General features: G+C 38.2%; 1 protein-coding gene across 2 annotated transcripts; it reads left to right on the top strand.

Annotated features, from left to right (window-relative positions):
* The first annotated feature begins 11201 nt into the window (after positions 1–11201).
* On the top strand, positions 11202–26632 carry sgpl1 (sphingosine-1-phosphate lyase 1). Of its 2 annotated transcripts, none has more exons than XM_066692911.1 (13): positions 11202–11386; positions 14903–15068; positions 16182–16249; positions 16897–17124; positions 17345–17473; positions 20229–20317; positions 21009–21117; positions 21322–21420; positions 21532–21678; positions 21815–22053; positions 22270–22416; positions 22726–22846; positions 22929–26632. In XM_066692911.1, the coding sequence occupies exons 1-13, from the start codon at positions 11375–11377 to the stop codon at positions 23070–23072; spliced, it is 1698 nt and encodes a 565-aa protein (XP_066549008.1). In that variant the 5' UTR covers positions 11202–11374; the 3' UTR covers positions 23073–26632. The 2 variants fall into 2 exon arrangements, with proteins under 2 accessions (XP_066549008.1, XP_066549009.1); XM_066692912.1 differs by lacking the exon at positions 11202–11386 and adding an exon at positions 14654–14685.
* Positions 26633–26683: the final 51 nt, after the last annotated feature.

Below are 26683 nucleotides of genomic sequence, written 5' to 3'. Positions count from 1 at the left end.
ATACTGCTGTAAATCTTTTTTCATGTTTTATAAGTGGATGTGAGCTGGTTACTTTACATTTTACTGACATGTACAAATTCAGACTAAATTAACTGTAACATGTTTATCAAACTGCCTTGGTGTATTTTTAAAAACAAAAAGAAAACTACCATTCTTTTGAGAGGAAAATAATTCCTGCAAGCATCCATTTAATTGTATTACTCAAAATTCAGTATTTCCGAGAACCCAATACATTTTAAGATATTATTATTATTATTATTATTATTATTATTAGTAGTAGTAGTAGTAGTAGTAGTAGTAGTAGTAGTAGTAGTAGTAATTGTTGTTGTAGTATCAGTAGTAGGAGTAGTAATAGTAGTAGTAGTAGTATCATCAATCTTTAAATAAACATTTATGAGGAGTACCTGAACCTCTTAGTTCAACAGACATGTCATGTGTTAAGAGTTAATTATTTCTTGATGAATATAAATCATTAGACATTGAAATATAGCCATAGCAAGAAACTACATAACTTATAATAAATTGATTCTGATTGCAACTATTGCAATGATCAACTACTGATTGCAAAACATTAAAAACGGTGATGTGAATTGACTAACCAACATTTGGATTGTTAGGGGTTGTATTTATTATTATTATTATTATTATTATTATTATTATTATTATTATTATTATTATTATTATTATTATCAATAATAATAATAATAATAATAATAAACATTAATCTTTGCACAGTGCAAAATCAAAAATGTATGTTTTTGGTTAAAATAAGTAAGGTACTATTGAATGTATCATTAAAAAATGATTTTGAATGGAAAATATATTAGTACATCAGTGTCCATTGAATGGACATTTTCCTTTCTTTTCTTTATTTCTCTTTCTTCGTTTTAAAGTCAGTAAGTATAGGTTTTCATTATATATCCTAATGCAATTGAAGTATTTTGATAACAAATTACTTCATTATTTCTATATTAAGATACATTAAGTATTCAAAGTATTTTCAATACATTTCATTATTATTTCTCTAGGCAAGCACTGTTGTGCACTTTTATACATATATTTTTAATTCATTTTCTTCTACAGTGGAAGCATGTTTCAGGTGAACCGCTCAATATTATAACGATCAGGCTCTTTTCAAAACGTGCAGAATGTGGATGTTTTCCTTCCACCAGCAAATAGGCCTCTCAAGAACATATGGTTTCTTGCAAGGTGTTCCTCACTTCCTAGCGATGAGAAAGGGCTATATTCATGCCTTAATGAAGGACGGCTGCTTTTGCAACACAGGGTGACAACTTTGTCATTAAGAGCTGTTTTAAGACTTTCTTTTTTCAAAGCAACTCTTTTGTCGTCGTTGTCCTACAGACACCCCATCACTGAAATCTATAGGCGTCTCTCTTTCAGACCCTGCATTACACATAAAGGGTTCACTCTCAAAGGCTCCTTTGGACAAGCCTGCCTTGCTAGTGGAAGTGCTTAATTAGCTGCTTGCAATCACTGATGGGAAGGTTGAACTCTCACAAGGACAACTAAATGATAAGAACATTGATATGTTGGTTCAACATATGCACACATGCTTTATTTAGAATTATATATTTAGATGTTGTTGTTTTACATTTTTGTTGTCATATTATAATCTTTAACACGCTCTCCTGTTACTCCTGCATTGATAAGCATCAGCCCCAGCTCTCCACACATTTCAGGATATTGTGCTGTAGGAAACATACCTGGTATGCATAACTGTATAATCAGTGGAATCAGAAAAATACCATGGACCAACAGCAACATGAAACAGCTGTGGTGGAGATACGGTTCGAGAACCATTTGGAAAATTGCAGGTTGTCCTCCAAAACAGTTTGTGCAACAAATCTGATAGCTCATGCCTAGCGAGCATGAATGCATAAATGCCCTTGATAAGAAAGGAGGAGGTGTTTTCAGTAGCCAGAGAGGAGAGATGTTTGATCACTCCTCTCTGCAGAACCTCTCCACTTGGGATCTGCTCTTGTCAGTTCATCCCACACATGTTCTGTGGTATTGAGTTCTGGAGATTGTGAGAGCCAGGTGTGAATATTGATTTTGGGCTCAATTAAAGATTTTATCATAGATTTGGATGTGAGCCTTGGAATATTGGATGGGGGAGGGGGATCCAGCAATTGACAAAAAGTGAATTCAATCAAATCAATGTATTTCTGTTCCAGGGCTTAATGGACACAAAAATGCTTTCTAAAATAACTTAAAATAGATATATTAAGCCCACTGTTACATGATTTAAACCTTTATCCCACCTGCACTTATGATGTAGGGCTATGGCACTCAGTACTTTGAATGCCCTTTAAATACTCTAAGTCAAACAATCTAGGTTTAATTAGACCCCTAGGGCAATGTAAAATAAAGCCCCTGCAAGTCACATGACTAAAGTGCTTGTTAATCAACAATACCCTGATTTTGTTATAAGAAATCAGGGATTATGACAATGTTTATCAGTATTTGTCTAGCACAATACTGTAAAGTGTAATATAAAGGATATGCTGTGTAAGATGAGATTAGATGACTTTCACAACAAAGGTTATATAAAGTATGTACAGTCTGGTTAAGAAAAAAAAGCTGGTCTTTATATAGCATTATAATTGAATCCTACTGTACCTTTCAAAGTAGATTAACTTAAATTTGCTCAGCGTGCACTGTACAATAACATAAATAGGTGATATTGTACTTCCAACCACAAGTATAAGAATGACAAATTATTGTGATTGTGATACAATGGTCTTTAGAGATTTTACTGTGGAAATCAAATGTATTCAAGTTCAGACTGAAGAGTCATTGAGAAGGGAAATCAATCAATCAATTAAAAACATACTAACATACATACATACATACATACATACATAGGAAGTGATGTCATTACAAACCAGTTGGTGAAAACATTAAACATCTCTCAATAAGCACTTACTTATATTTAAATCAGCATAATATACATTAAAATGCAGATGAAGGATATATCTTGTGATCTATGGTTAATATGTCATCAGTGCTGAACTGCATAATTTAATACCTATGTTAAAAATGGTGCTTTAATATCTCTTGTCTATTAGCACCACCTTGTGGCAAGAAAATCTATTTTCCATTTTTCATCACAGATCCTGTTTGAATTTGTATTTTGCACATTTAATGTATAGACTATAATCAGATAACTGTCTCCCCTCTTTAAAAATATAATAATGGGAAAGTGGCTTCTAAAGAGTATTGTCCATGTATTTCAGTGTTTCCAGGAAAAGAGGAGGAGCTGGGTTGGGATTTACATCTATACATTGATTAGCTTAGGTTTACGGTTTGGATTAGATTTAATACTTTACTTGGGTGAATAGTAGTTTTAATTAGTGATTTAAGTAGGTTTAATTAGGAATGGCTTATAGATAAATATAGGTTTATTTCTTAACATTTTGACAACTTAGCAAAGCATTGCATGATCATTAAGTTATGGGTTATTATCAATGAAATGTTGACATCCATTAAGGTTAAGGTTGTGTCATTACCACCACCATCAACCCATATTAATCACATGGATAAAGTCTGCCTATACCAGATGGTAGTGTGTCAATGAAACATGGCTAAATAATAGGACAAAATTAGTTGACTTAAATGGTGCTTTTTGGGTGATTCACATATATTATTTTATGGTTTCCCACAGGTGTAATTGCACCCCCTCAGGAGTCATCAAACTGCTGGACTCTTTTGAGCTGCCTGACGAATACCTGCTGGTCCTGGAGCGGCCTGAGCCATGCCAGGACCTTTACAGCTATGCTGGGGACAAAGGAGACCACCTGGAGGAGACTGAGGCCAAGAGGTTCATGAAGCAGCTGGTGCAGACCCTACAGCACTGCCGTGAAAAAGATCAAACTCATTGACTTTGGCTGTAGCTGCATACTTCATGACTCTGACTACAACACCTTCAGTGGTGAGTGTTGGTGGCCCAAATCGTGGTGCCTGTATTAAAACAGCACCCACTTGATATATCTGGAGAATAGATCCACAAAAATCTAAATATTGGCATTAAACTAAAGTGTTTGTGGTCTCTGCAGGCACAACTGACTTCACTCCTCCTGAGTGGATACTGCATTCTGGCTACAGAGGAGTCCCAGCCACCGTCTGGACTTTGGGAGTTCTGCTCTTTGGCATCACCTGTGGGCATCTCCCATTTCAAAACGAAGAGGAGATCGTACATGGTGTGCTGGACTTCCCAGCAGATGTCTCCATGGGTAAGGCAGAAGACCATCAGGTCAATCTAAAATGTTTCACTGATCCAAGGACCCCGACCCATTCCCTCCTTTTCTCACCCATAGATTGCCAGGACCTGATTCGTGGCTGCCTGGTCCACCAACCAGAGGACCACCCAACCTTGGAGCAGATTCTGCTCCATCCCTGGATGTAGTGAACTGGTCTGAGTGGTGGAAGGTGTGTACAATAAAAAACAATGCCTCCAGTGTGAATCAGCATGTTTAAGCTTTGCATGCCTGTGAATGCACAGTTCTATCTCTATAAAGCATGTCAGAAGCAAACACTGCTTTTAAGCGATTACCCATTCCTCAATCAGGGTGTCAGAAAACAGATGAATTTTTATTCCTAAATGTATCACAACACTTTCATCAACTGAGTCTTCAGTTTCAAACTCTATCTTGTTTTCTCCAATTCTGTTGTTTTGCCAGGACCAGGAGGTGAGAGACGACCCCTGAAGCCTCTGGAGAACCCTACCAGGGAAACAATGGAGGGGTTCACCTCGTCCCCGACCACCGTCCTTGCTCTCCCTGTCGGTGCTTGCTGGGGGGCTCCTCCTACCTCGCTCCCCTGCTGCTTTCATCTCAAACCCTGGTCCCTGGGTGGAGCATCCTTGTTGTGGCTCCTGGCACTGTGGCTACCAGTTGGCCTTCCTCTGCCTGTCCCTGCTACTCTCTGAAGTCGTGTCATCACTGCTGGGTACCTCCTCTACTCCCCCTTCGGACCTGGAAGTCACTTTGGTCAGCCTCATTCGTCCCCACTGCCTTGTGCTGCGCTCTGGCCACCTGCCTGTGGTCCCGGGACTCCGGTTGCCCTCCTGTCTTCCTGTTTGTCTTATTTGTGTTTCATTACTATGTGTAGGTTAGGGGTCTGTGACCACATTTAGTTTAGGCTCAGAAAGGAGCTAGGGCTTTGTATGTCTCTGTTTTGTTCACTGTAAATAAACCTGTACTTCCTTCACCCCACTCCCCTGCCTTTGAGTTGCTGTTTCTGAGAGACCCCACCTATAGAGCCCTGGCATCGTGCCCCCCACACGGTGCCACACGTTATTATTCTTGTTGTAACCAAGGTGCATTAAATGTCAATGTCAATGAATCACCTGTTAGCATAATGTAAGGGAGCTGGATTGGGCATTTTAAAAACAATTGTTGCTCCACTGTTTGGGTTCAATTATTATTAAACACTTAAGTTAAAATATATGTACTTGTCTTATTATCTTTAAAAAAAATACTGCACAGGGTTCAATTTATTAAACCCCACTATTGCAGACCATGGACTTCAAGTTTCTCATCAGAAATTGAGACTTGCGTTTAATAATCTTCAATATGTTTTTCTCACTATATATATACACTACACAGATCAGCCATAACATACTGCACAGTGTTCAATTTATATTGAATATTGAATATTTATATTGCCTAATATTGTGTAGGTCCCCCTTTTGCTAACAAAACAGCCCTGACCCGTCGAGGCATGGACTCCACTAGACCTCTGAAGGTGTGCTGTGGTATCTGGCACCAAGACGTTAGCAGAAGATCCTTTAAGTCCTGTAAGTGTCGAGGTGGGGCCTCCATGGATCGGACTTGTTCGGCCAGCACATCCCACAGATGCTCGATTGGATTGAGATCTGGGGGATTTGGATGCCAAGTCAACACCTTGAACTCGTGATTCATCAGACCAGGCCACCTTCTTCCATTGCTCCGTGGTCCAGTTCTGATGCTCACGTGCCCATTGTAGGTGCTTTCGGCAGTGGACAGGGGTCAGCATGGGCACCCTGACTGGTCTGCGGCTACGCAGCCCCATACGCAACAAACTGCGATGCACTGTGTGTTCTGACACCTTTCTATCAGAACCAGCATTAACTTTTTCAGCAATTTGAGCTACAGTAGCTCGTCTGTTGGATCGGACCACATGGGCCAGCCTTCGCTCCCCACGTGCATCAATGTGCCTTGGCCGCCCATGACCCTGTCGCCAGTTCACCGCTTTTCCTTCCTTGGACCACTTTGACAAGGGCCAAATTGTGATGGCTAGATGACTGGGTCAGAGCATCTCCAAAACTGCAGCTCTTGTGGGGTGTTCCCGGTCTGCAGTGGTCAGTACCTATCAAAAGTCGCTCAGATCCTTACGCTTGCCCATTTTTCCTGCTTCTAACCCATCAACTTTGAGGACAAAATGTTCACTTGCTGCCTAATATATCCCACCCACTGACAGGTGCCATGATAACGAGATTAACAGTGTTATTTACTTCACCTGTCAGTGGTCATAATGTTATGGCTGATCGGTGTACACTATAAACATAAGCATGCAATTTTAAATCAATAATGAGCAGCTATTCAGAACTTCAATAACAGAACATGCACCACCAAAAATTGCACCAAAAATCTTTAGGTTTTTGAAATGACATGCTGCAAATGACAGTACAAATAGCACATGGCGAAATAATGACAACACAAATACACATCTAGAATCTACGAGACAATATTGGAGGGGAGGAAAGAATGTTGTTCGTGACTGTGACTATTTCACTGTCATGTCCGGGAGCAATGATATGTGTATCAGGGTAAAGTGCTTCTAGAAGCAATTGACCAACATTGAAGAACATTTAAGAAGAAATGCCACTACATTTTGTGTAACACTTTAAAACAAGGTGGTGGGTTTCCTCATCAATTCATATGAATAACATAGGATTAACACATTAATACCTAATGCACATCATCTGAGTTCTGATGTTGAGCACCCTAAACCTAACCCAAGATGTTTCCACTTGCTTCAATTTGCAGCTTCTCTTCTCCATGTCACACATGCAAAATTTACGATTTCATCTTTCCATCTTTTATGTGGTTGTCTCCTAGGTCTTTTTCATCTCCTGGTATCCATTCAATAAGAACATAACATAAAGTTTACAAAGAAGAGGAGGCCATTCAACCTATCATGCTCGTTTGATGTCCAGTGTTGTCTGTTTTTGAATGTTCCCAAATTTTCAGCTTCAATGACATCGCTGGGGAGTTTGTCCCAGATTGTGATGACTCTTTATGTGAAGAAGTGTCTCCTATTTTCTGTCTTGAGTGGCTTTTTTCTGTTTGTGTCCCTGGGTGCGTGTGTCCCTGCTGATCTGGAAAAGATCCTCTGGTTTGATGTGGTTGATGCCTTTCATGATTTTGAAGACTTGAATCAAGTCCCCACGTAGTCTCCTCTGTTCCAGGGTGAAAAGGTTCAGGTCCCTCAGTCTCTCAGTAGGACATTCCCTTCAGACCTGGAATAAGTCTGGTCGCTCTCCTCTGAACTGCAGAACTGCACACAGTATCCAGATGAGCTCTAACTAGTGCATTGTACAGTCTGAACATCACTGCCCTTGTTCTCAATTCTACATGTTTGACAATATACCCTAGCATTTTGTTAGCTTTTTTTTATTGCTTCGCAACATTATTTGGATGGAGAAAGTAAGGAGTCCACGTAGACTCCTAGGTCTTTCCGATGCGTTACTTAATCTAGTTCTTTCCTCCCATAGTGTAATTATAGTGGACATCTTTGTGACCCGCATGTAATACCTTGCACTTGTCCACATTGAATTTCATCTGCCAGGTGTCGGCCCACAACTGAATATTATCCAAGTCCCTAACCTGTGCTGCCGAGATTGTATCTGCTGAGCCACCTATTTCAGTATCATCTGTGAATTTGACAAGTTTACTAACTATCCTAGAGTCCAGATCATTAATATAGATTAGAAAAAGCAAAGGCCCTAGTACTGATCCCTGTGGAACTCCACTAACAACCTTACTACAGTTAGAAGCAACTCATATAATCGACACCCTCTGTTTCCTATACATCAGCCAGTTCATAATCCATCTACTTATATTACCCTGAATGCCTACAGCTTCCAATTTGAGGATCAGTCTTTGGTGTGAAATCTTATCAAAAGCTTTTTGAAAATCTAAGTATATCATATCATATGCTTTCACATGATCTACAGCTGCAGTTGCATGTTCAGAAAATTCTAATAAATTAGTAAGACATGATCTGCCTCGTCTAAACCCATGCTGACTATCTCCAAGAATATGGTTTTCATTAAGATGCTCCTCTATTTTCTGTCTAATGATTTTTTCCAACATTTTACAGGTGATGCAGGTGAGACTGATTGGTCTGTAATTTCCTGGCTCAGTTTTGTCCCCTTTCTTGTGGATTGGTATGACATTTGCTGTCTTCCAGTCAGTTGGCACATCCCCTGTTCTAAGTGCCATTTGGAATATTTGAGTTAGTGGCCTATAAATAATTTCCCTCATTTCTATAAGTACTGTTGGAAATATCCCATCTGGCCCAGGTGATTTGTTTGTTTTTAATTCTGCTAGTCCCTTTACTATCTCCTCCTCATTTATCCTGATCTCTCTCAGGGTTTGACTGGACTGATTGTTAACCTGTGGCATGTTATCCATTTTTTCTTTTGTAAAAATAATCATTTAGAACATTTGCCACATCTTGTTCGTTTTCCAGGACACTTCCTTTTTTGCCTTTTATCTGTTTCAGTTCATCCTTTATTGACCTTTTGCTGTTGTATTATTGAACAAATATATTTTAGCTCCAAGAGCTATGTTTCTTTCTATTTCTCTCTTTGCTTTCCCGATCCGTTTCTTGACATCTCTTTGCAGTTCAACATATTATTTGTATTTTGTTTCGTCTCCATCCCTTTTGTATGCGCCATGCAACATTTTCTTTCTCTTGATATTTTTTTGCATACTTCTATTAAACCATTTTGGCCAATGTTTTTTGGTCCTCAATTTGCTAACTTTTGGTTAAAATTGGGCACGCCCTGTCTAATTATTTCCATTGTTCATATTTTTCATGTCAAACCCATGTAGAAACATTTAATTACATGTGATTTCTCTTATATGATCCCTCGCCGCTTCTGTGCCCCCTGTGCCCCCCCAAAACATTTAGCAGCATCACACCCCTGAATAAAACCATCCATCTTTTAAAGTGCCACCTCATACCTCCCAAGATTTGCTTTTCTAAAATTGTAGATCATTGTTTTAGACTTGGTCCTTGTTTTTTGAAAGTACACCTCATATTGTGATCACAGTTCGTCGTTGGTTCCCTAACTAGTGTCCCTCTGACTCTATCATCTGAAAATATCAGATCAATGCATGCGCTCTCTCTGGTTCCCTGACAAACTGAGTTAGAAAGCAGTCATTTGCCAAAACCTTCCTTTATCCATATTTGATCTGTTTGATTTGACCAGTGTCCGACCCATTGCCATTTGATTACATATTTTTGCTTGTTCTCTGATCCATTCATTTCTATATTTTCTTGTTTTTTCCATCCTTCTTCGTGTTGTCTGCAGTTTCTATAACATTTTAGCATTTAGTGACCATTTTCCACAACCATAAATAAGCACTGGTGGTATGCATTGATTGCTTTTCTCCTCAGGGAAATGGGTAGACTTCCTTTCAAAAGTGTACTGTGTCTTCCAAATACACTCCATCCCATTTTCACTCTTCTTTTGATTTCTTCCATAATATCTCTGTCTGTGCTAATTCGTTGTCCAAGGCAGACATAACTTCTTAGACTTCTGAGTATCCATTGATCTACTTCAATTGTCTTAGATTAGAAATTGACTCTGAAGCTCTTTGGGTGTTTTTGCAAATATAAAATACATTGTTCAAATAATCTCTAACTTGATTCATATTTTTTCCCCAGTAAAACGTCTTGAACAATTATTCAAGAGTTTCTGTGAAGAGGTTTGAAGAGATTGTGTCTTGTAATATATACTTGTAATTTTAAGTATCCGGACCCTTCATTTGAAAGGATGTTATTAAGTGATTCATTGAACAGAGTCCCCCCTATGCACAGGTGTGTTCCATAATAAATAAATGATCTATCTGTGCTCTGATGATGACCTGAATGTCAGATCATTTAATTTGACCATTTTAGCATCATTACTCTCTAACTCAAACATGCCCTCTAGTGGTTGGCTCTTGCATGCCCTTGGTTGCCTTGGTTACTTCAGACAATTGTCTCCCCATCCTGTTCATCCAGGGGTTTGTAAATTAACAATCTAAGGACCACAATTAAAGTATACGTCTTTACATTCTACCTAAATATGGAGTAAAATAACAGTAAATTGACATTTCTGTGTAATTTTAATAAGTATTATATTTACCCCATGCTAATTATGTTGAAATGTATTTTCATATTTTTTATATACATATTTAGCTGCTATCTATCTATCTGTCTGTCTATCTATATATCTATCTATAAATACATAAACTGGAAACAACACAACTTAGCTTGAAAATATGTACTTGGAATGACAAGAACAGAGAAAAACATGTGACATCATTGAAAGAGTGAAAATGTTAAAATGGCAATGGGCCGGACACATTGCAAGAACAGCAGACCGATTAACAACAGATCTGATGAACAACAGATTAACAAAGGAAGCTGTAGCATGGATCCCAAAAGATGAAAAAAGACCTAGAAGAAAAACACCTAAAAGATGGGAAGATTATATAAGATTTGCTAGCGTGACAAGGAAAAGAGATGTTTCTGATTGAAGTGGAAACATGGAGGCCTTCTTCCTGCATTGGATCTGTTGCTGATACTATATTCAATATAGACAAAACTCAATCCAAAGCCAGACAACAGGAACCCCACAGAAACTAGCAACAAGCTGGGATGTAAATCTTAATTTGCTTGCTTTATCAACTACTATAACTTTTTCATTCATGCAATACTGCAAATATGAGTTAAAGTGCACATTGAGAATAATTATATATATATATATATATTTTTTTTTTAACAATTAACTTGTCTAGAATTACCTAAGCGAGTAAAGCGACACACAAGATGCCCCCACTCAAGATGGCCGCTGCTCAGACAGAGTCCTAAAGTTCCAAGTCACATGACAAAGCTTCTGGCCTGCATGATCAGAGACAAGGCTGCTGTGAGGGCAGTGTGACTGACTTCCTGAGCTAACATTGACTTAGTGGTGGAAACAGGAGGGACGGAGGCTGTCGGTTAGAGTAAAACAAGACAATCGGCTCCCACACAAACAAGGAAAACCGACGTGCAGAAAATAGCCTGTCTGGGCAGCTCAAGACCGCGAATCAGCATGGATTTTGGGGTAAGTATATCAAGTGACGAGTGGCGTTTTTATTTATTCTCTTCTTTGAAAGGGATCGGGGGAAACCAACAGCATTTCAAGGACAAAGAAGCAGAGTGGAGGAAGCAGCCCTTTTCTTTACAGTTGTCGTACATGCACGGATATGATTTTACAAGCTCGTTTATGGTTTTAATCTTGTTTCCTTCTTAAGGTTGTACAGCACCCGTATACAGTCTGTTTCTGTAGCTGTTTTACTTTTCGCTTATGCAACGATGTACTTATTCATCCGAGATTGAAATGATCTTCCTTGCTAGTTCGTATACTGTTTAGTTTCGGGCGATTAGAAATGCAGACAGAATTGTTTCGCTCTTGAGTTATAGCTGTTTGAAGTAATCCCGTGTCTAGTTTGAACTGTTCTTTTCAGAAGGACATTTTGCACTTAGTTCGAAATAATAATGCGACTGTAAATTATAACGTTTGAGGAAAAGGCATCAAGATAAATATGCCTGCAAAACACTGAGAAGTATGGAAAAGTTTTAGAATCTGAAGTGACTGCACCTGTCAATCATTTCTTGGACCTCTCTGCAGTAAGACAGCACCTGTCAATCATGCATTTTTTATTGTTTGTCTTCGCTTTCCATCTAGCGTTGCATTGTTGGTTATTATTCTATTTTAATAACCTTTTTTCTCCATATGATAAGTGCTTTGCTTTGGTTTAATCAGTTTAGGTCCTGGCAGTAGAACTAAAGTTACATTTCCAGTGAGAAAAACATACACCCATGTGCTCACCTGTTTACTTGACTAGCAGAAGGAATATGTGTGTGCAGGCAATCGTTTTTCTCATGAAGTACTGCAGCCTAATAGCAGGGAAAGTCATTGGTCCTGGCTGCGTATGAACAAAAGCACTGGGCACATTGCACAACTCCTTTAGTAACGGTCTTAAGAAAGATGCTGCCAATAAACCATTTTAAAACCACATCAGCAAACATGGATAGACATAAGTAGTTTATATCTTCTTGCAATATAATACTGCAGTGTATTGATGTCTCTTAGGCTTATGTTTGTATGTCGTGGTGTAGGTTTTTAAGACCCATATGGCCTCACTGCCAATTTGGGTATTAAATCGTGGGAGAGTATTTCATTATGATTCTTCAGCATTAAAGTTGTTAGGAGTGTCGTTTTACTTCTTTCAGACAGTTTCAGTTCTGGATTTGTTGTGGTCCGTTGCCATCAGACAGACTAACGTATTCACACTTTTTGCTGCTTCTCACACTAAACAGTCTGTTTGTTTCCTCGGGTCACTGCACTGTCTGTGTGCAGGAAAAATCCCATGCTGATAAAAAAAAAAAGTCTGCTGCTTGTTATCAAAGCTGTACACAAAACGTCTTCCCCCTTATCTTAATTAGCAGCCTGTATGTTCTGTTAGTGACTGTCTTGCAGTGCCCAGATTGCCACAGAAGACCAGTGACAGATTTTTCACTTAAAATATGTGATTTAAGTCACATTACGGCTGAAAAGCACCTTGGCAAGCTTGTTTATTTCAGTTCAATGTTCTGTTTGTTCAGCTCATCAAAAGCTTTGTGAGATTGTTTTCATGCATTACTGTTTAGAGAACCAGAAACATGTTGTCAGACATGCATTGCATATCTTTGACATATTAACGAAGACGCTTTGTATTTTATTTATTCAAAAGTGTTACACAAACATGTTTAATGTTTTAGTACAAATTGCAGGAAGGACAGGGTTACTGCTTGAGTTTTTTGAGTGTTTTGTCTGAATACCAGATATCCAATTATGCTTTCCTTAAATTTTGCCTGAATTGTGGCAACGCCCTTTCACGGCCTCAGTATTTTTATTCTTTTGTCCTGTAATTTTTACTGATTCCCAGGGGCACCCTTCCCTAGTGCAGACTAGAAATTGGTCCATGGTGGCTTGTTGCTGTTACATGAACAATGACTATTGTTCCCAGCTGCTCTAATCTGAGACGGTTGCTGTAGAGAGAAAAAAACTAAAAAATGCACGCAAGCTGGGGAGTAAAATGCATGCCAGCTTGTAGTAACTACTGGCAGTGATTGTGTTGTGTGAGAACGCAGACGCAATAACTCTGAAACATTGTGGCCATAATCAGGGTTTGGCCCTGCATTGTCTTGTCCATGCTGGCCTCCAACTGTCCTGTTGATAAGACTGACTATGCAAGCAGAAATTGCAAGAAGGGAAAGTTGCTATGTTTAAAAGGAAATTAAGGTCAAGTGTTTTGTAACTTTAAAGTAGACTTGCAAGGGTTGTTGTGTCAAACAAGCTCTCAGTTTATTAGTAGCTAGAATCTATGACCAAATCCGTTCATAACTGAAGTGGGAGGAAACATATTTTCTCTTCTCTCCTTTTTTCTTTTCTATTAAATTCCATTCCGATTAGGATAATTCAGTCTCTATCTCAGAATTCACTCTCTATAGCCAACTTCATCTGTCGAGGCAGTGTTAAGGTCTTCCTGCTGAGGTAATTTCTGGAGCATGTCTGACTGTTTGAGTGTCCCTACCTCAAGTACATTAACTTCTCCATACAGTGTTACTTTTTCAAGTATATATCTGTTCTGACATCTGCATTGACTCTTGAAATACCCTACAGCTCTTCTTGTCTCACCCTGCCTGCATGCATGCCTGTCTGTCTGCCTCTCCTTCTCCTTTTCTGTCTTTTCCCATGGATTTGGCTGAGGAAGTGGCTCATAAGCACTCCTCCCCTTAAAAGAAAGGTGCTTCACAAAGCGGGTTCAGATTTTGCTGCAGTGGAGCACTTGTTTGCCTGTAATTCATAGAGAAAAGTGAAAAACACACCCGTACAGTTTCTCTATAATATATACATGGCCTACATGACTTAGAACATCTTATTAGAGCCAAATTAATGTCGCTGGGAAAGTGACTGAGTGTTCTCTTATCGAGTCTCAAATGTGTGAATCATGTATTTTTTGTATTATCCCGTGAGTCAGATTGCACTGTCAGTGTGTTGAATGTGGAGATTATCACAGGCCCTTTTGGATTTTATCTTTCTGAGCGCACACTATGCAAGAAAGAGATTTTGAACTTTGCCTTAAACTTATATGGGCCAAGCCACCTTTAACCTAATTGCCACTTTGTTTCACGATAATGTTGTCATAACATAATTCGGGAAGATTTCTAGTAAGCTTATGACAGATAGTGGGGGGCAGGTATAGGACTGGAGTCTGTCTTTGTGTTTTGTTAACCTTTCACTCTTATTGTGCTCAACTAACACAGAAATTATAATTGGTTACAAGACATGAACCTGTTGATGCATTTCCCTTAAGGGTACAATCACAATGTATAGTATACACTTGCATATGATATGAAATAACTAGAATCTCAACATTTCACCTCCAAGAGGAAAAACAATAGCTAGAGAGGAATACAATTGTATATCATCCGATTGCATAGTAAATGTTAGTTCTGAAATAAAGATAGCATCTCTTCAGTTGCTTGGTTCTCAGAAAACTCAATGCTTTCCTGTTTCTGTTTTGCCGTGCAGAGTGCCATGGAGGTGTACAAAGAAATCCTGCTGGTGTATTTGGATGACAGCCGGCGGTTTGTGAATACGCAGTGCCAGGGGCTGGAACCGTGGCAGATCATCGCAGTGACGATGGGCTTCACACTGCTGGCGGTGTGGCTTCGGGGGTTTCTCTTCCAGCAAGACAGTGAGTATAGGGCTCTCCCGTCTTGACCTGGGATTGGACACATTTTCTAGCAGACACTTTGTGATGCCTGCAGTATTGAAATGTATCTTTATAACTCCATTATTGAGCTAATAATTCTGCATTAATTCCCCGCTTGTCCTTTATCCAATGTATTTGTATGAAGCAGATGTTTGAGAGAAAAAGTTTAATACTAGTGAATTGTGGGTGATGTGATTTTTTTGGGGTTGTTTGTTCCAACTATATTACAGCTGTAAGTCAGATTGTTTGCTTTGATATGTGCATTGGACATTGGAACATGAGACAGTGTACAGTACATCCAGCAGGCAGTTTATCACTGACATTGAACATATCATTGGCCTTGGAGAATTTAACCATCTTAACAGCCTTTAATAATCTCTACCGACATGAGTGCAAAGGTCCCCCAGTACAAGCAAGTGACAAGAAACTGGACTTTTAAAGTTCCTTAGCAATCTGGCATTCTTGAAAAACAGCCTGAGTGAGGATGTTGTTTTACCCTAGCCTTAGATATATTTACAAATCATTCCCAGTTTGAGACGTATATTCTGACATTTTTTGTTATATGTATATTATTTGAAATCCCTTTAAATCATCCAACAGTATTTGAATTTTTTTGAAACATTATGCGTTTTGTAACTAAAAGTAAAACATAGGTCAAGATTCGTATATTAAATTGTATGTCAATTGTATGTGTTACCTAGATTACTTACAAAGATTAGCCACTGACCATTATCACAATTGTCACAACTGTATTGTCACAGCTATTCTCTACTTTCTAGAAGTTGATGTATGTTTATTTGTGATATCTTCATAGTCTTACTGAATTTAGTCCTTTGGGGTTGAGAGAGATTTTGATAACTCTGTGGCATCTGAATAAAAAGGCAAACGTGATGCCTAGCTTTTTATTCTTTCTTTTTTTTTGTGTGTCTTTATTTCACTCTTTCTGATAAAAAAAAAAAAAAGATCTTTAACACTCCATATTATTGTAGGGATTTATTTGATAGATTTCTGGAAACCAAGGTCATCTGACTTAGTTATACTATTTCAACACATAATTTATATATACATATATATATATATATTTTTTGTCTTCAGGTTTGAAATCAAGAATTAAGAAGCAGATTTTTAAGATTATAAGAAAAATCCCATTCATTGGTGCTACAGTAAGTTTTTCTTTTTCTTTACCATTTCTGTTACATATTGAAAATGTATATAATTATCCATGTTGTATATATGACAGTGTTTCACAACATTTGAATAGCAGCCTTGAACATAATCCCAGTTTTTAATCAATGTACTACATATGACTTTTTAAAAAGACAAAAAGACCGGCTACAAACTGAATTATTCTATTTGTCCTTAGCTAGCCAAGGCAGATGATTCAGTCTCTCTCCAGACGGAGGGTGAAACCCCTGCAGCAGTCTGTTAGTCAGAGTGCTGAGCTAAGCATGAGTTTACTCCGGGTCATTCATTCATAGTAACCTTCAATAAACTGGAGGGCTTCTCATACCACACTTGTCTTCCTAGATTCCCCAGCGCTTCATTAAATTCCTGGCATAATTAGCGTTTTGTTGAGTTTACAACTTGTGTGTCCACTTCTTTCTGCTAATTTTGCACGGACCTGTTCTTTTGTCGTTTGGAGAAATAACAAAGATAGCATTCCAATCCACCAATACGGAAATTAAATTTGTTCTAAAGAAAATATTGCCTCACCAGGGACTATACAAATAAATATATATATAAATAATACCAAGAAAAACTAAAGAGGCCTCTTGTCGCTGTCCCTTCTCCTCGGTTCTGTCTGTCCCAGATTCAGGCTCAGCTGAATAAAGCTCTAGATGACATGGCATCCAGTCTGTTCACCTTGAAAGATGGAATGAGCTACACGTGCGCCCTGCCGGTCCAGGGCCTTTTGCAGTCCGAGGTTCTGGAGGAGCTCAAACAGTACAGTGCCATGGGGGAGGTCCAGTGGGAGCAGGGCAGGGTCTCCGGTGCCGTGTACAGTGGAGATGAAACCCTCACCAAGCTGCTAGTGAAGGTGAGTAAATGCAAGAATGCCCCCCAACCAGTGAGGTGAGGCAACTTCTACTGAGCCCATCTTGTACGTCTCAAAGCAAGGCCCCCAACTGCAGATTTTAAGAACACTGTCGTAGGCTGTGCTTATCTGAACAAGAAATGGTATCCCTTTCATTTTTTAGTGATTATTATTTTCTTGTAGCCTGATCAATATTAATCGGTGTGGACTGCTGTGTTTTCAGGTTTATGGGGACTTCGCTTGGAGCAACCCCCTGCATCCTGATATTTTCCCCGGTGTGCGCAAGATGGAGGCCGAGGTGGTGCGAATGGCCTGCACGCTCTTCCATGGGGGACCACAGTCCTGTGGCACGGTTAGTCTTTCACATTTCACTTGTTGTAGAAAGCACTGAACCCTTGCTTGAACATATCCAAGTTATGTTTTTTTTTCCCTTCATTTCTATTAATCACTGAGTCATTCAGTTGTTTTCCAAGCTGATGCTTTAAGTTATGTGAATTGATGTAAAAGATGGTACCTACAAGACATGTTAGCACTTATAAAAAGCACTTTTTCTGTAATTATTCCAGTAATTAGTCCAATTATCTTATGCACAGCTCAAGTAGAGAATCTGACATAATTACAGCGAGTCCTTGTCCAAGTGCTTTACATGAGGTCATTAGTTAATCAAGATTTCTCGTTGAATGTCACAAATATTAACTGGCAAAGTAACTTTGCAAGTTCATGCTGTCTGTGGGTCTGCACATTTTATTCTTGTGTAACAATTGCACCATGTGCATTACAAAACAAATCATACCAAAAACAAATAGCATGGCTTTTATGATATTAGTTCCTCTAAATTATGCCTATAAAAGTTTCACTTAATGGCTTTCTGCTGGTGTATACTCTTCAAAGCTAAAGAACGTGATTTATTGTGTGCCTTATGACATTTAATTTCTAAATACAGTACATCTTTTGAATTCGACAAGAAACCTGAAATTGTTAATTCCTCTTACATACTTACAGGTAAATTGTTTCACATATCCTTTCCACAAGGTGTTAAATGATTGATATCAAGTAGCTATTCTTAGGGGTACAAGTTGTGTTGTTAGAACAAAAAAAGTTGTATAATAGTTTAGTTTACATAAGACTTAATGCCCACAATGTTACGACATGACCATCCAACAGGTAGGAAGAAAATGCTATCATTCATGACACCTAGGAATTACCCACCACCTGCAATTAAAAAGCAATCCACTGTCTGCTGCATGGTCAAAATTGAAAACTCAGCTCTGATAAAGGACGGAAAAGTATCTAATTTGGGTTTGTAAGAGACAATGGTGAGGAACAGGTGTGACAGATTAGGGACAATGGAGGGAGTGGTCGTACAGTGACACGTTGTAGCCACTGTAAGTTACTTAGGAAACAAAGGCCAAAGCTGCATAGAGAGACTTATCAAGTTTGACTGCCTTTAAACTTTATTTACAAATGTTTAAGGCATGTAGCCTAAGCTTTAGGGTGTATTTACCTCTTTAACGCAAAGTGCAAAAAGCTCAATCCCATGCTTGGGACAGAAACATTTGCTTCTCTTCCCCTCTGGCTGACATAAATGACTGCAACAATATCTTCTTTCTGTTGGATAAACAATATCAAGAATTGCAACATGCTCACATGCCTCCAATATTTGGTTATTTGGCTGTTGTGCAAGGTTTCCTCTTAAAGGGTTTTAAATTGATCTTTCTGCAATGTGTGAGTGTCCTTCTGATCACAAGTAAATACTCAGCAACTAATAGCTATGGTTAGCATTTTAGAAACTAAATATATCATTGTAATCATTGCAACCTACTGTTTTTAGTCACTTAGTTTCCCCTGACATTTTTTTTTTGTTATTGATGAATTCTCTCCACAGAAGGTCTGCTCTTGAGGTTCAGCAGTCCAGACGCTTGTTCAAACTGCTGTCTTTGCCAAAAAATTCAGCCTTTGTGTACAGTGTGATCTCCTTTTTCAAACATGCACAGACAACAGATTTTCAGCATAGGGTATTTCTTTGCACAACATCCACAAACACGTCAGTTCCTCTTTGGGTAAACCAAGGTGCCACAGACGTTGCTTTGTAAATCCTGGTGCAAAGAGGGAAGTTAGATTATGTCCATTAGTCGTGACAGGATGATATATACTCTAATGCCATTATAGAAATCTTTACTCTCCTTTTTCCCATCATGGATGAACTGGGTAGCTTACTTTGATTTCATGATCTGTTTTTGCCACATTTAACCCTGCTGTAGTACTTTTTTTAAGTGTTTGTTCTGTCCGATCCCTCCATACTCTCCTGTATGAATGGATCTGATTACACAAGGGTGGTTTTAGTTTTTACACAGTGCCTACATAACTATGCAATATTTAAAATATAGCGGTGTAAAGGGAGACTACCAACTGTTTTATCATGTTTATTTTCACTCTACGGTCCTCAGTCACCTTCACAGAGGCATTTTGTACTTAATTTGTATTTTAATTCAGGCATATAGAGGTAAAAAGTTGGCCTGACCAGTTTTGACATTTATGAATTTTTTTACTTTATATTTTAATAATTTGCTATTTAACTTTTGTTTGGTTATTTTTAATGTAAGTATTGAAAGTGTAAAAAATGTATTATTGTATATGTATATTCAAACAAACAAACAAACAAAAAACAATATCTTGGACATATGTGTTATCCAAAAGATTAAGCAAATGTCCTGTATAGCTGTATTCTTCATTGGAAACTAAATAACCTTTACATTATCTGAGATTAAGGTTAAAAGCAATAAATCATTAAATGTTCCCTCGATCAACGGAAACATCATCTGTATCAGTTTTTTTTTTAAAATATAATTTTACATATGGTACAAAATAGTAATAGTGTGTTTTCTTGAAAGTGGCCTTTCAGAACCATCACTCCATGGTTTTAGCAAACCTTTTCAAATCTTGTTGTTGTATGTTTGTTTTTTGTTCACATTAGGGTTTTTATCTTGAATCTATTGAGTTTGTTCGTTACAGTTCTTTTCCTCCCACAGTGAGAGATTACTGTACATATGTTGTCAAGTCTGACAGTTTTATTCAGGTCTCTATTCTCTTATGTTTTCTGTCTTTAGGTTACATCTGGAGGTACTGAAAGTATCTTGATGGCTTGCAAAGCATACAGGGATCTGGCAAGAGAGCGTGGCATCAAACACCCAGAAATGTAAGTCACACCAAACAGCAGGCCTGGGGAGACCAGAGCTACAGCAATGGAAATGTATTTGGGCTAGATCAGTAGAACATATAACATCTCCTAATACAGTACAAACACCTGCTGTAACCACTTGCTACTCTGTGAATTAAGAATTCAATAAGTCCAAGCTAATTATATAGCAACACTATTGTAATGAACCTTGTTTTGGTGCTATGGTCTAATATGGTAAGCCATTGTTAGAGTTGGTTAGGCAAGACATTCCATTGCCGAGCAGTGTTTCTCATTAAGACAGCAGTGGAGAAAGACAAAGGAACAAGCTTGTGTATCAGAAGTGCAAGACCCACAGTATTTGTCGCCTTGGGAACCATGACTTTCCTTACACAGGAGAAAACAATGCCAGCATTCAATTAGACCTCAAAGGCACATAATAAAATTAGCTCTTCTTTATTTCAGTTCCTGTTTTTTTTTTTAATTTCTTGCATCTCGTGTTCCTCTTAATTGATTTTGTATAAAACACTTTTAAGCCTAAACTGCCATTATGTTATTAAATGTCTTCATTTAGTTGATTATAATATACCGATGCACTTTTGGTTTGTGCAGATTTGTATGCTCCAAGATTGGTTGTTTGCTTGATTTTTGATAGCAAACCTACAGATTCGATGCAACCGGTTGAAAACGATTTATAATTTCCCCTTTTCAGCCTTGCACCTATCAGTGTCCATGCAGCGTTTGACAAAGCGGCACACTACTTCGGCATGAAAATCATCCACATCCCCCTGAATCCGACAACCATGCAAGTGGACGTGAAGGTCAGTTCTCGTCTCTGGGTTACAAATCCTGAATGAAGGTTTGAGTGAATCATAAAAAAAATCACCTGAAGAGTGAAAATGTTAAAATGGCAAATAATCAAAGATGGACAACAGCAGCTATACAATGGATCCTAAAGATGTGAAAATGGGGAACTCTTGTGAATGAATTTGGCATTAACAGTAAAACGTGCTCTTTTGCATCAGGCGATGAGGAGCGCCATATCCAAGAACACCGCCATGCTGGTCTGCTCTGCTCCTCAGTTCCCTCATGGTGCTATGGACCCTGTGCAGGAGGTGGCAAAGGTAACGAACACGCTGAAATTTCTATAGCAGCATATATACAATCTATTTATTTTATAATTTACTTAGTTTGCATTTGTCGTAATGTTACTATTAATATTTCTGTATTTCCAGTTGGCTGTCAGATACAACATTCCATTCCATGTAGATGCTTGTTTGGGTGGCTTCCTCATAGTTTTCATGGAAAAGGCCAACTACCCACTTGCTCCGTTTGACTTCCGGGTGAAGGGGGTGACCAGCATTTCAGCCGACACGCACAAGGTGAGAGAGGGAGAGAAAGAGAAACAAATATGTATTGTTTTGTTTTTGAGATGAAATTTGAAAACAGAAAACGTACAAATGAAAGCTTTTACTATGGAACTGATCTTTTATCTGTTTTTCCCCCTCTCCTGTTCAGTATGGTTTTGCCCCAAAAGGTTCTTCTGTAGTGCTGTACAGTGACAAGAGTTACAGACATTACCAGTTCTTCGTGGCCCCAGACTGGCAAGGGGGCATCTACGCATCTCCCTCCATAGCTGGCTCTCGACCAGGAGGCATCATTGCAGCTTGCTGGGCCACCATGATGCATATGGGGGAGAAGGGCTACGTTGAGGCCACGAGGAAGATTATTAAAACCGCACGGTTCATTGAAGCAGAGTACGTTGTTTCAGCCTGTCTGTGGGTTCATTGTTTGATGAATGGTAGAACAAAAGGGGTGAAGTGGAGTTTGAATATATATAACCCGTGTCAAATGCGCTTTACACTTTACACATCCGGGGAATAATGTGCATTCACCACATTGATGTTTTGCCAACAGTTCAGTTATGTGGAGTTATTGCAATACTATGACATACTGGCGTTTGTGTTTCGCAGAGTCCGCAAGGTGGACGGGTTGTTCGTATTTGGCAAGCCTGAAGTCTCTGTTGTGGCTCTGGGCTCCAAGATTTTTGACATTTACCGGTTATCAAATGCCTTGACCTCGAGGGGTTGGAACTTGAACACACTGCAGTTTCCTTCAAGGTGAGATTTGCAGCAGTATGCCTTATTTTCTTCAGCTTTCTATGAATTAAATCACTTCTTAAATGGCAAGTCTTCTAGAACAAAACAGAGCCCAACGGAAGCAAAAGGTTCCTCAAAAAGAGTTTCTCCAGATCAAACACCTGTATTATGCTTGGATTTTGTTCAAAGATAAAAATATAGACCACACCCTTCAGGAAGATGTTCTTGAGATCTTCCCTCTGGAATAATTTGAAGTAATAACATGATAACGCACTACTTTGCATTTCTGGTTTGTCTGCATCTCATATCCTTGACTTCTCCCCCCCACAGTATACACATCTGTATAACACTGCTGCACACAAAGCCCGGCGTCGCTGATAGGTTCGTCAAAGACGTCCGAGAGTCGACGGCAGTTATCATGAAAAATCCCAAAGAGAAAACCACTGGAATGGTGAGCTGGTTTGCACAGGTACCGCAATTGGGTGCACGTTATTGACCAAGATGTTGTCTAACACTGCGGTTTCTGTCTCTAGGGAGCCATCTACGGCATGGCACAGTCGATCCCCGATCGCTCAATGGTGACCGAGATCTCTCAAGGTTTCCTAGACTGCCTCTACAGCACAGACCTTCCCTCCACAGAAAATAAGCACATGAACGGCACCTCCAAGACTCACTGAGACAGGGTATCTTGGTATTCAGGGAGACAGGCCTACCTGTGGATAACAGCAGGTACTTCTGATGTTTTGTGTTTTGTTATACTTTTTTTTTTTTTTTGTTCTTCCCCTGTGTTTTGTTGTACATGCAGTAGATATTAAGTCCAGATAGGCGAACCCTTTTCTCATTCCTGTGACATAATCATTAACCTGTGTACGGAAAAGGCAAGTGTCGTTTTTTAATTTTGGAAATTAAAATTAATTGGTAACTGTTATAGAATAGAATATATATATTTTTTTTATACAGCTTAGTTTTGAAAAACAAAAGGTGACACCAAAAACCTGCTTTGAAAATGCTCAGATCCATTATATTTGTTTGTAATTTGACAAATCATGAACACACTCCACAATATATTCATTCCTCTGAGCACATTCGATTCCTTTAATCTGTCTCCACCTTTAGGGTGTGATGAAACTGTCTGCCAGAAGGTGAAAGTACATAAATACTGAATTATATAAATTAATCTTCAGTAAGACTTTTAAAGCTAAGTTAACTTCCACAATTGTGTTTTTTTTTTATCAACACTTAAAATGTTTCTTGAAAATCAGTGTTTTTAGCATACCAATAATCTTTGTCACATATGTAGAAGATGGGCTTTTCAAATGGATCATGCCATTTCTGTAAAACCATGACTGTCACACTATTTGTTAGAGCTTTTGTTTGAGCACAGGTAGGAAATGCTAAACCTTCTTGTCCATACAGATGATTTGTATTTCATATTTTTTGGAAAATGTGCACCTTGCTTAATCACTTCATGGCTGCATTGAAATAGAAAGATAATCAATAGAATTTCCAACAAATACCTTATATATTTAAAAAAAAATAAAGAAAACGGTTAATAAAATCTAGGTTATAATACAACACAAAGGACTTCTTTATGTTGGAAGATTCTGTTTGTTCTAAGATTCTAAGATAGTATAATTTCTAAAAACATACAACCATGCTAAATTTTAATCTTAGCTTTCTCATTCTAATAGGACAAGTAAAACAATATATGACTGCATTAGGTTGACTTTCCTACTTTGAATACTGTTGTAAAGGTATTCTGCAATCCTGCAGTCATGAAAAATGAAGATACTGTGAAACTTACTGTAGTGTTGGTTCCCAATGGAATCAAACCTGATTCATAGAGATAGATATAGATAGATAGATACTGTTTCCTCTCTCCAAATTTCCTGGCTGCCAGCAGTGTTATATTTGACAATAGGCTCAGTACTACAGGTCTGCATCGATTTTTATTTATTTATTTATTCATGTGCTGTACATTCCAGACAAGCTAGGTGACTTTCAGAGGGATGGGCAAGATCACTAACCTTTTGGACTTTGACCCACTTTTCTTTGTTTGACTGAGAATAGTAGTAGTGCATCATGTTTGATATGGCATCTCTCTCTCTCGGGAAGAAGGTGACAGTATTTCTACACCCAGTTATCTGTCTGCTTGACAAGGGAAGTGCGAAGACCCAGGTTTTTTGTTTTTACACTTCCATCTACCTCTCTGTCTTGCTACATTTCAATAGTGACACACGTGAAGTAGGCTTAGGCAAAGCTCATGCTCTGGAACGCATTCATTATTAATACATTGTATGTGGAGACTGAGAACCTCTGCTCTATGCGATGAACATATTTCTGATGCTAAAGGAAAAGGGAAAGCCTTCAACTTTTAAAATAGAAATACATAATTGCATCGTGTGGAAGTGACAGCGATTTGGGGCATACAGGCTGTATGCTTAGATAATACATTTTAATATCCAGAACTATCCTCAGTTAGTTTTTGCTGCGTGATTTAAGCAGAATATTTCACTGTAGTAAAATTCTACAGTCGAATACTTAAGTTGAAAAGGAGTTCTGTGTCACCATTTTAGATCTAATTAGAAGTTAATTACATCTATATATTGTATGCAAACTAATGTTAATCTACATTTTAATGACACTTGACCTTTTGTTCAGCTGTGTAAAACTCAAAGCATTTGCAATGTTTGTAACCACTTCGATCATGTAATGAACCACTTCAGAAACTGAGATGGAATTTGTTTTTTGTTTGTTATATATATACCACTGTGTTCTCATCACTTTAACAGTTCAAGTCACATGGACATTAATGCAGGGTACAGCTTGATTGGTTATGAGGTGTAACTTTAACGTTATGCTACAAAATAATTGAAATGGTTGTTCCGCAACGTCTCCCAAAATATCCCTGAATTCTGATAACGATCTCTACAAATATTTCTGGAGTAAAGTATGCAGGTTGGGCTTCAGATTTTATCTTGGCCTATTCTAGACTTGTTTCTGCAGTCCTCTTCCTCAACCCTCAGTCCACTCTCATAACCATGTCTACTGACCCTTACATTAAAAACGTTCCTAAAGCACCTTGACCAGAGATATTGTCTGGAGAAATGCACTGACTTTTTTTTTTAAACGGCACGATCTTTCAAAGAGGATTAAGAAGCATTCACCTGTATGCCTTCTAAGCTGAACCATATTTGGTGTGGGAACTAATGTATGATTTTGCTTCTTTTAGTGGTAACACAAATTACAATGTCTTAATGAGTTAATCACCATTTATTAAATGTTCAGTAGAAACAAACAAATGAATAATATTTACTGCTAATTAATAGGAGTATTTTGAAGTTGTCTAAAGGATTGTTGATCCATTTAGTCCGTATGTCAAGCAGTTATGTTTCTCCCAGAGAAATCAAGGGACATAACGGAATATACTCTATATCGAATTGTAGAAAGCCCAAATTCAATATGGTTGGGTGGACTATACATAAATAACTGAAAATAACACCCTAGGCACTAAGAATAGGTATTAAACATAAACATTGTTTGTCAGTTTCAAACTTTTCTGACGATAAACCATGTTTGTTTGTATTTAATTGAAGGCAATTGTTGTCTTGTTTCCTATTTGTCATGACAATATTTACCTGCACATGTTTGGTGACCCGTTGTTTCTTTAAGTGTCTCAACATAATTAACCCTCAACACACCAGCTTTAATTCAGCCAAGTGTCTAAACAATTGTTGGGTCCTGCACGTTAGGTGTCTATTAGGTGCCTGCAGGGGCACCATTTCCTTGGTGGTTTTGACGTACCCTGTTTTTTTTTTATGTTGCTTACGATATTAGTTTCCTGACTAATATTTTTAAAACAACACTTTACTGAAACATTATTTTGTTGGCAGAGAACCTTTCTACATCTGATGAAAATGTAATAATAATTAGCAAAATAAATCGTCCAATAAGCATTTTGGCTGAATATTCCACTTCCAGTCTGGTTCTGGCCCTGGGTTCCAAAATGTTTGTGAGAAGAAGAAAAAAAGAATCGCATGGCATTTATAAAGATGTTGGACCTCTAGATATTTATAAAAAATGAATTAAAAATTGTACATTTTAAAGGTATATTTTATCTTCAGTTCTGATCTGTTTGCAGTCCCACTGTTTTACTGTGTAACTAATTAAAAAGAAAAAAATACCAAGTGTTGTCCTTAAATATAAACATTGCCTCGATTTGAGGTTTTTAAAACTTTTACGTGTCATTTATTGTATTGGTGTAATTGACGATGAATGTAGGATTTTT

This window comes from Amia ocellicauda, chromosome 20, assembly GCF_036373705.1.
Source record: "Amia ocellicauda isolate fAmiCal2 chromosome 20, fAmiCal2.hap1, whole genome shotgun sequence".
NCBI lineage: Eukaryota > Metazoa > Chordata > Actinopteri > Amiiformes > Amiidae > Amia > Amia ocellicauda.
This window is presented reverse-complemented; position numbering and strand designations above follow the sequence as displayed.

Excerpts from the sequence above, each read along its gene's own strand:
- sgpl1 (XM_066692911.1), top strand. Across the intron at positions 21,118-21,321 it reads CCATGCAAGTGGACGTGAAG|GCGATGAGGAGCGCCATATC; the intron begins GTCAGTTCTCGT and ends CTTTTGCATCAG. Across the intron at positions 22,417-22,725 it reads ACACTGCAGTTTCCTTCAAG|TATACACATCTGTATAACAC; the intron begins GTGAGATTTGCA and ends TCCCCCCCACAG.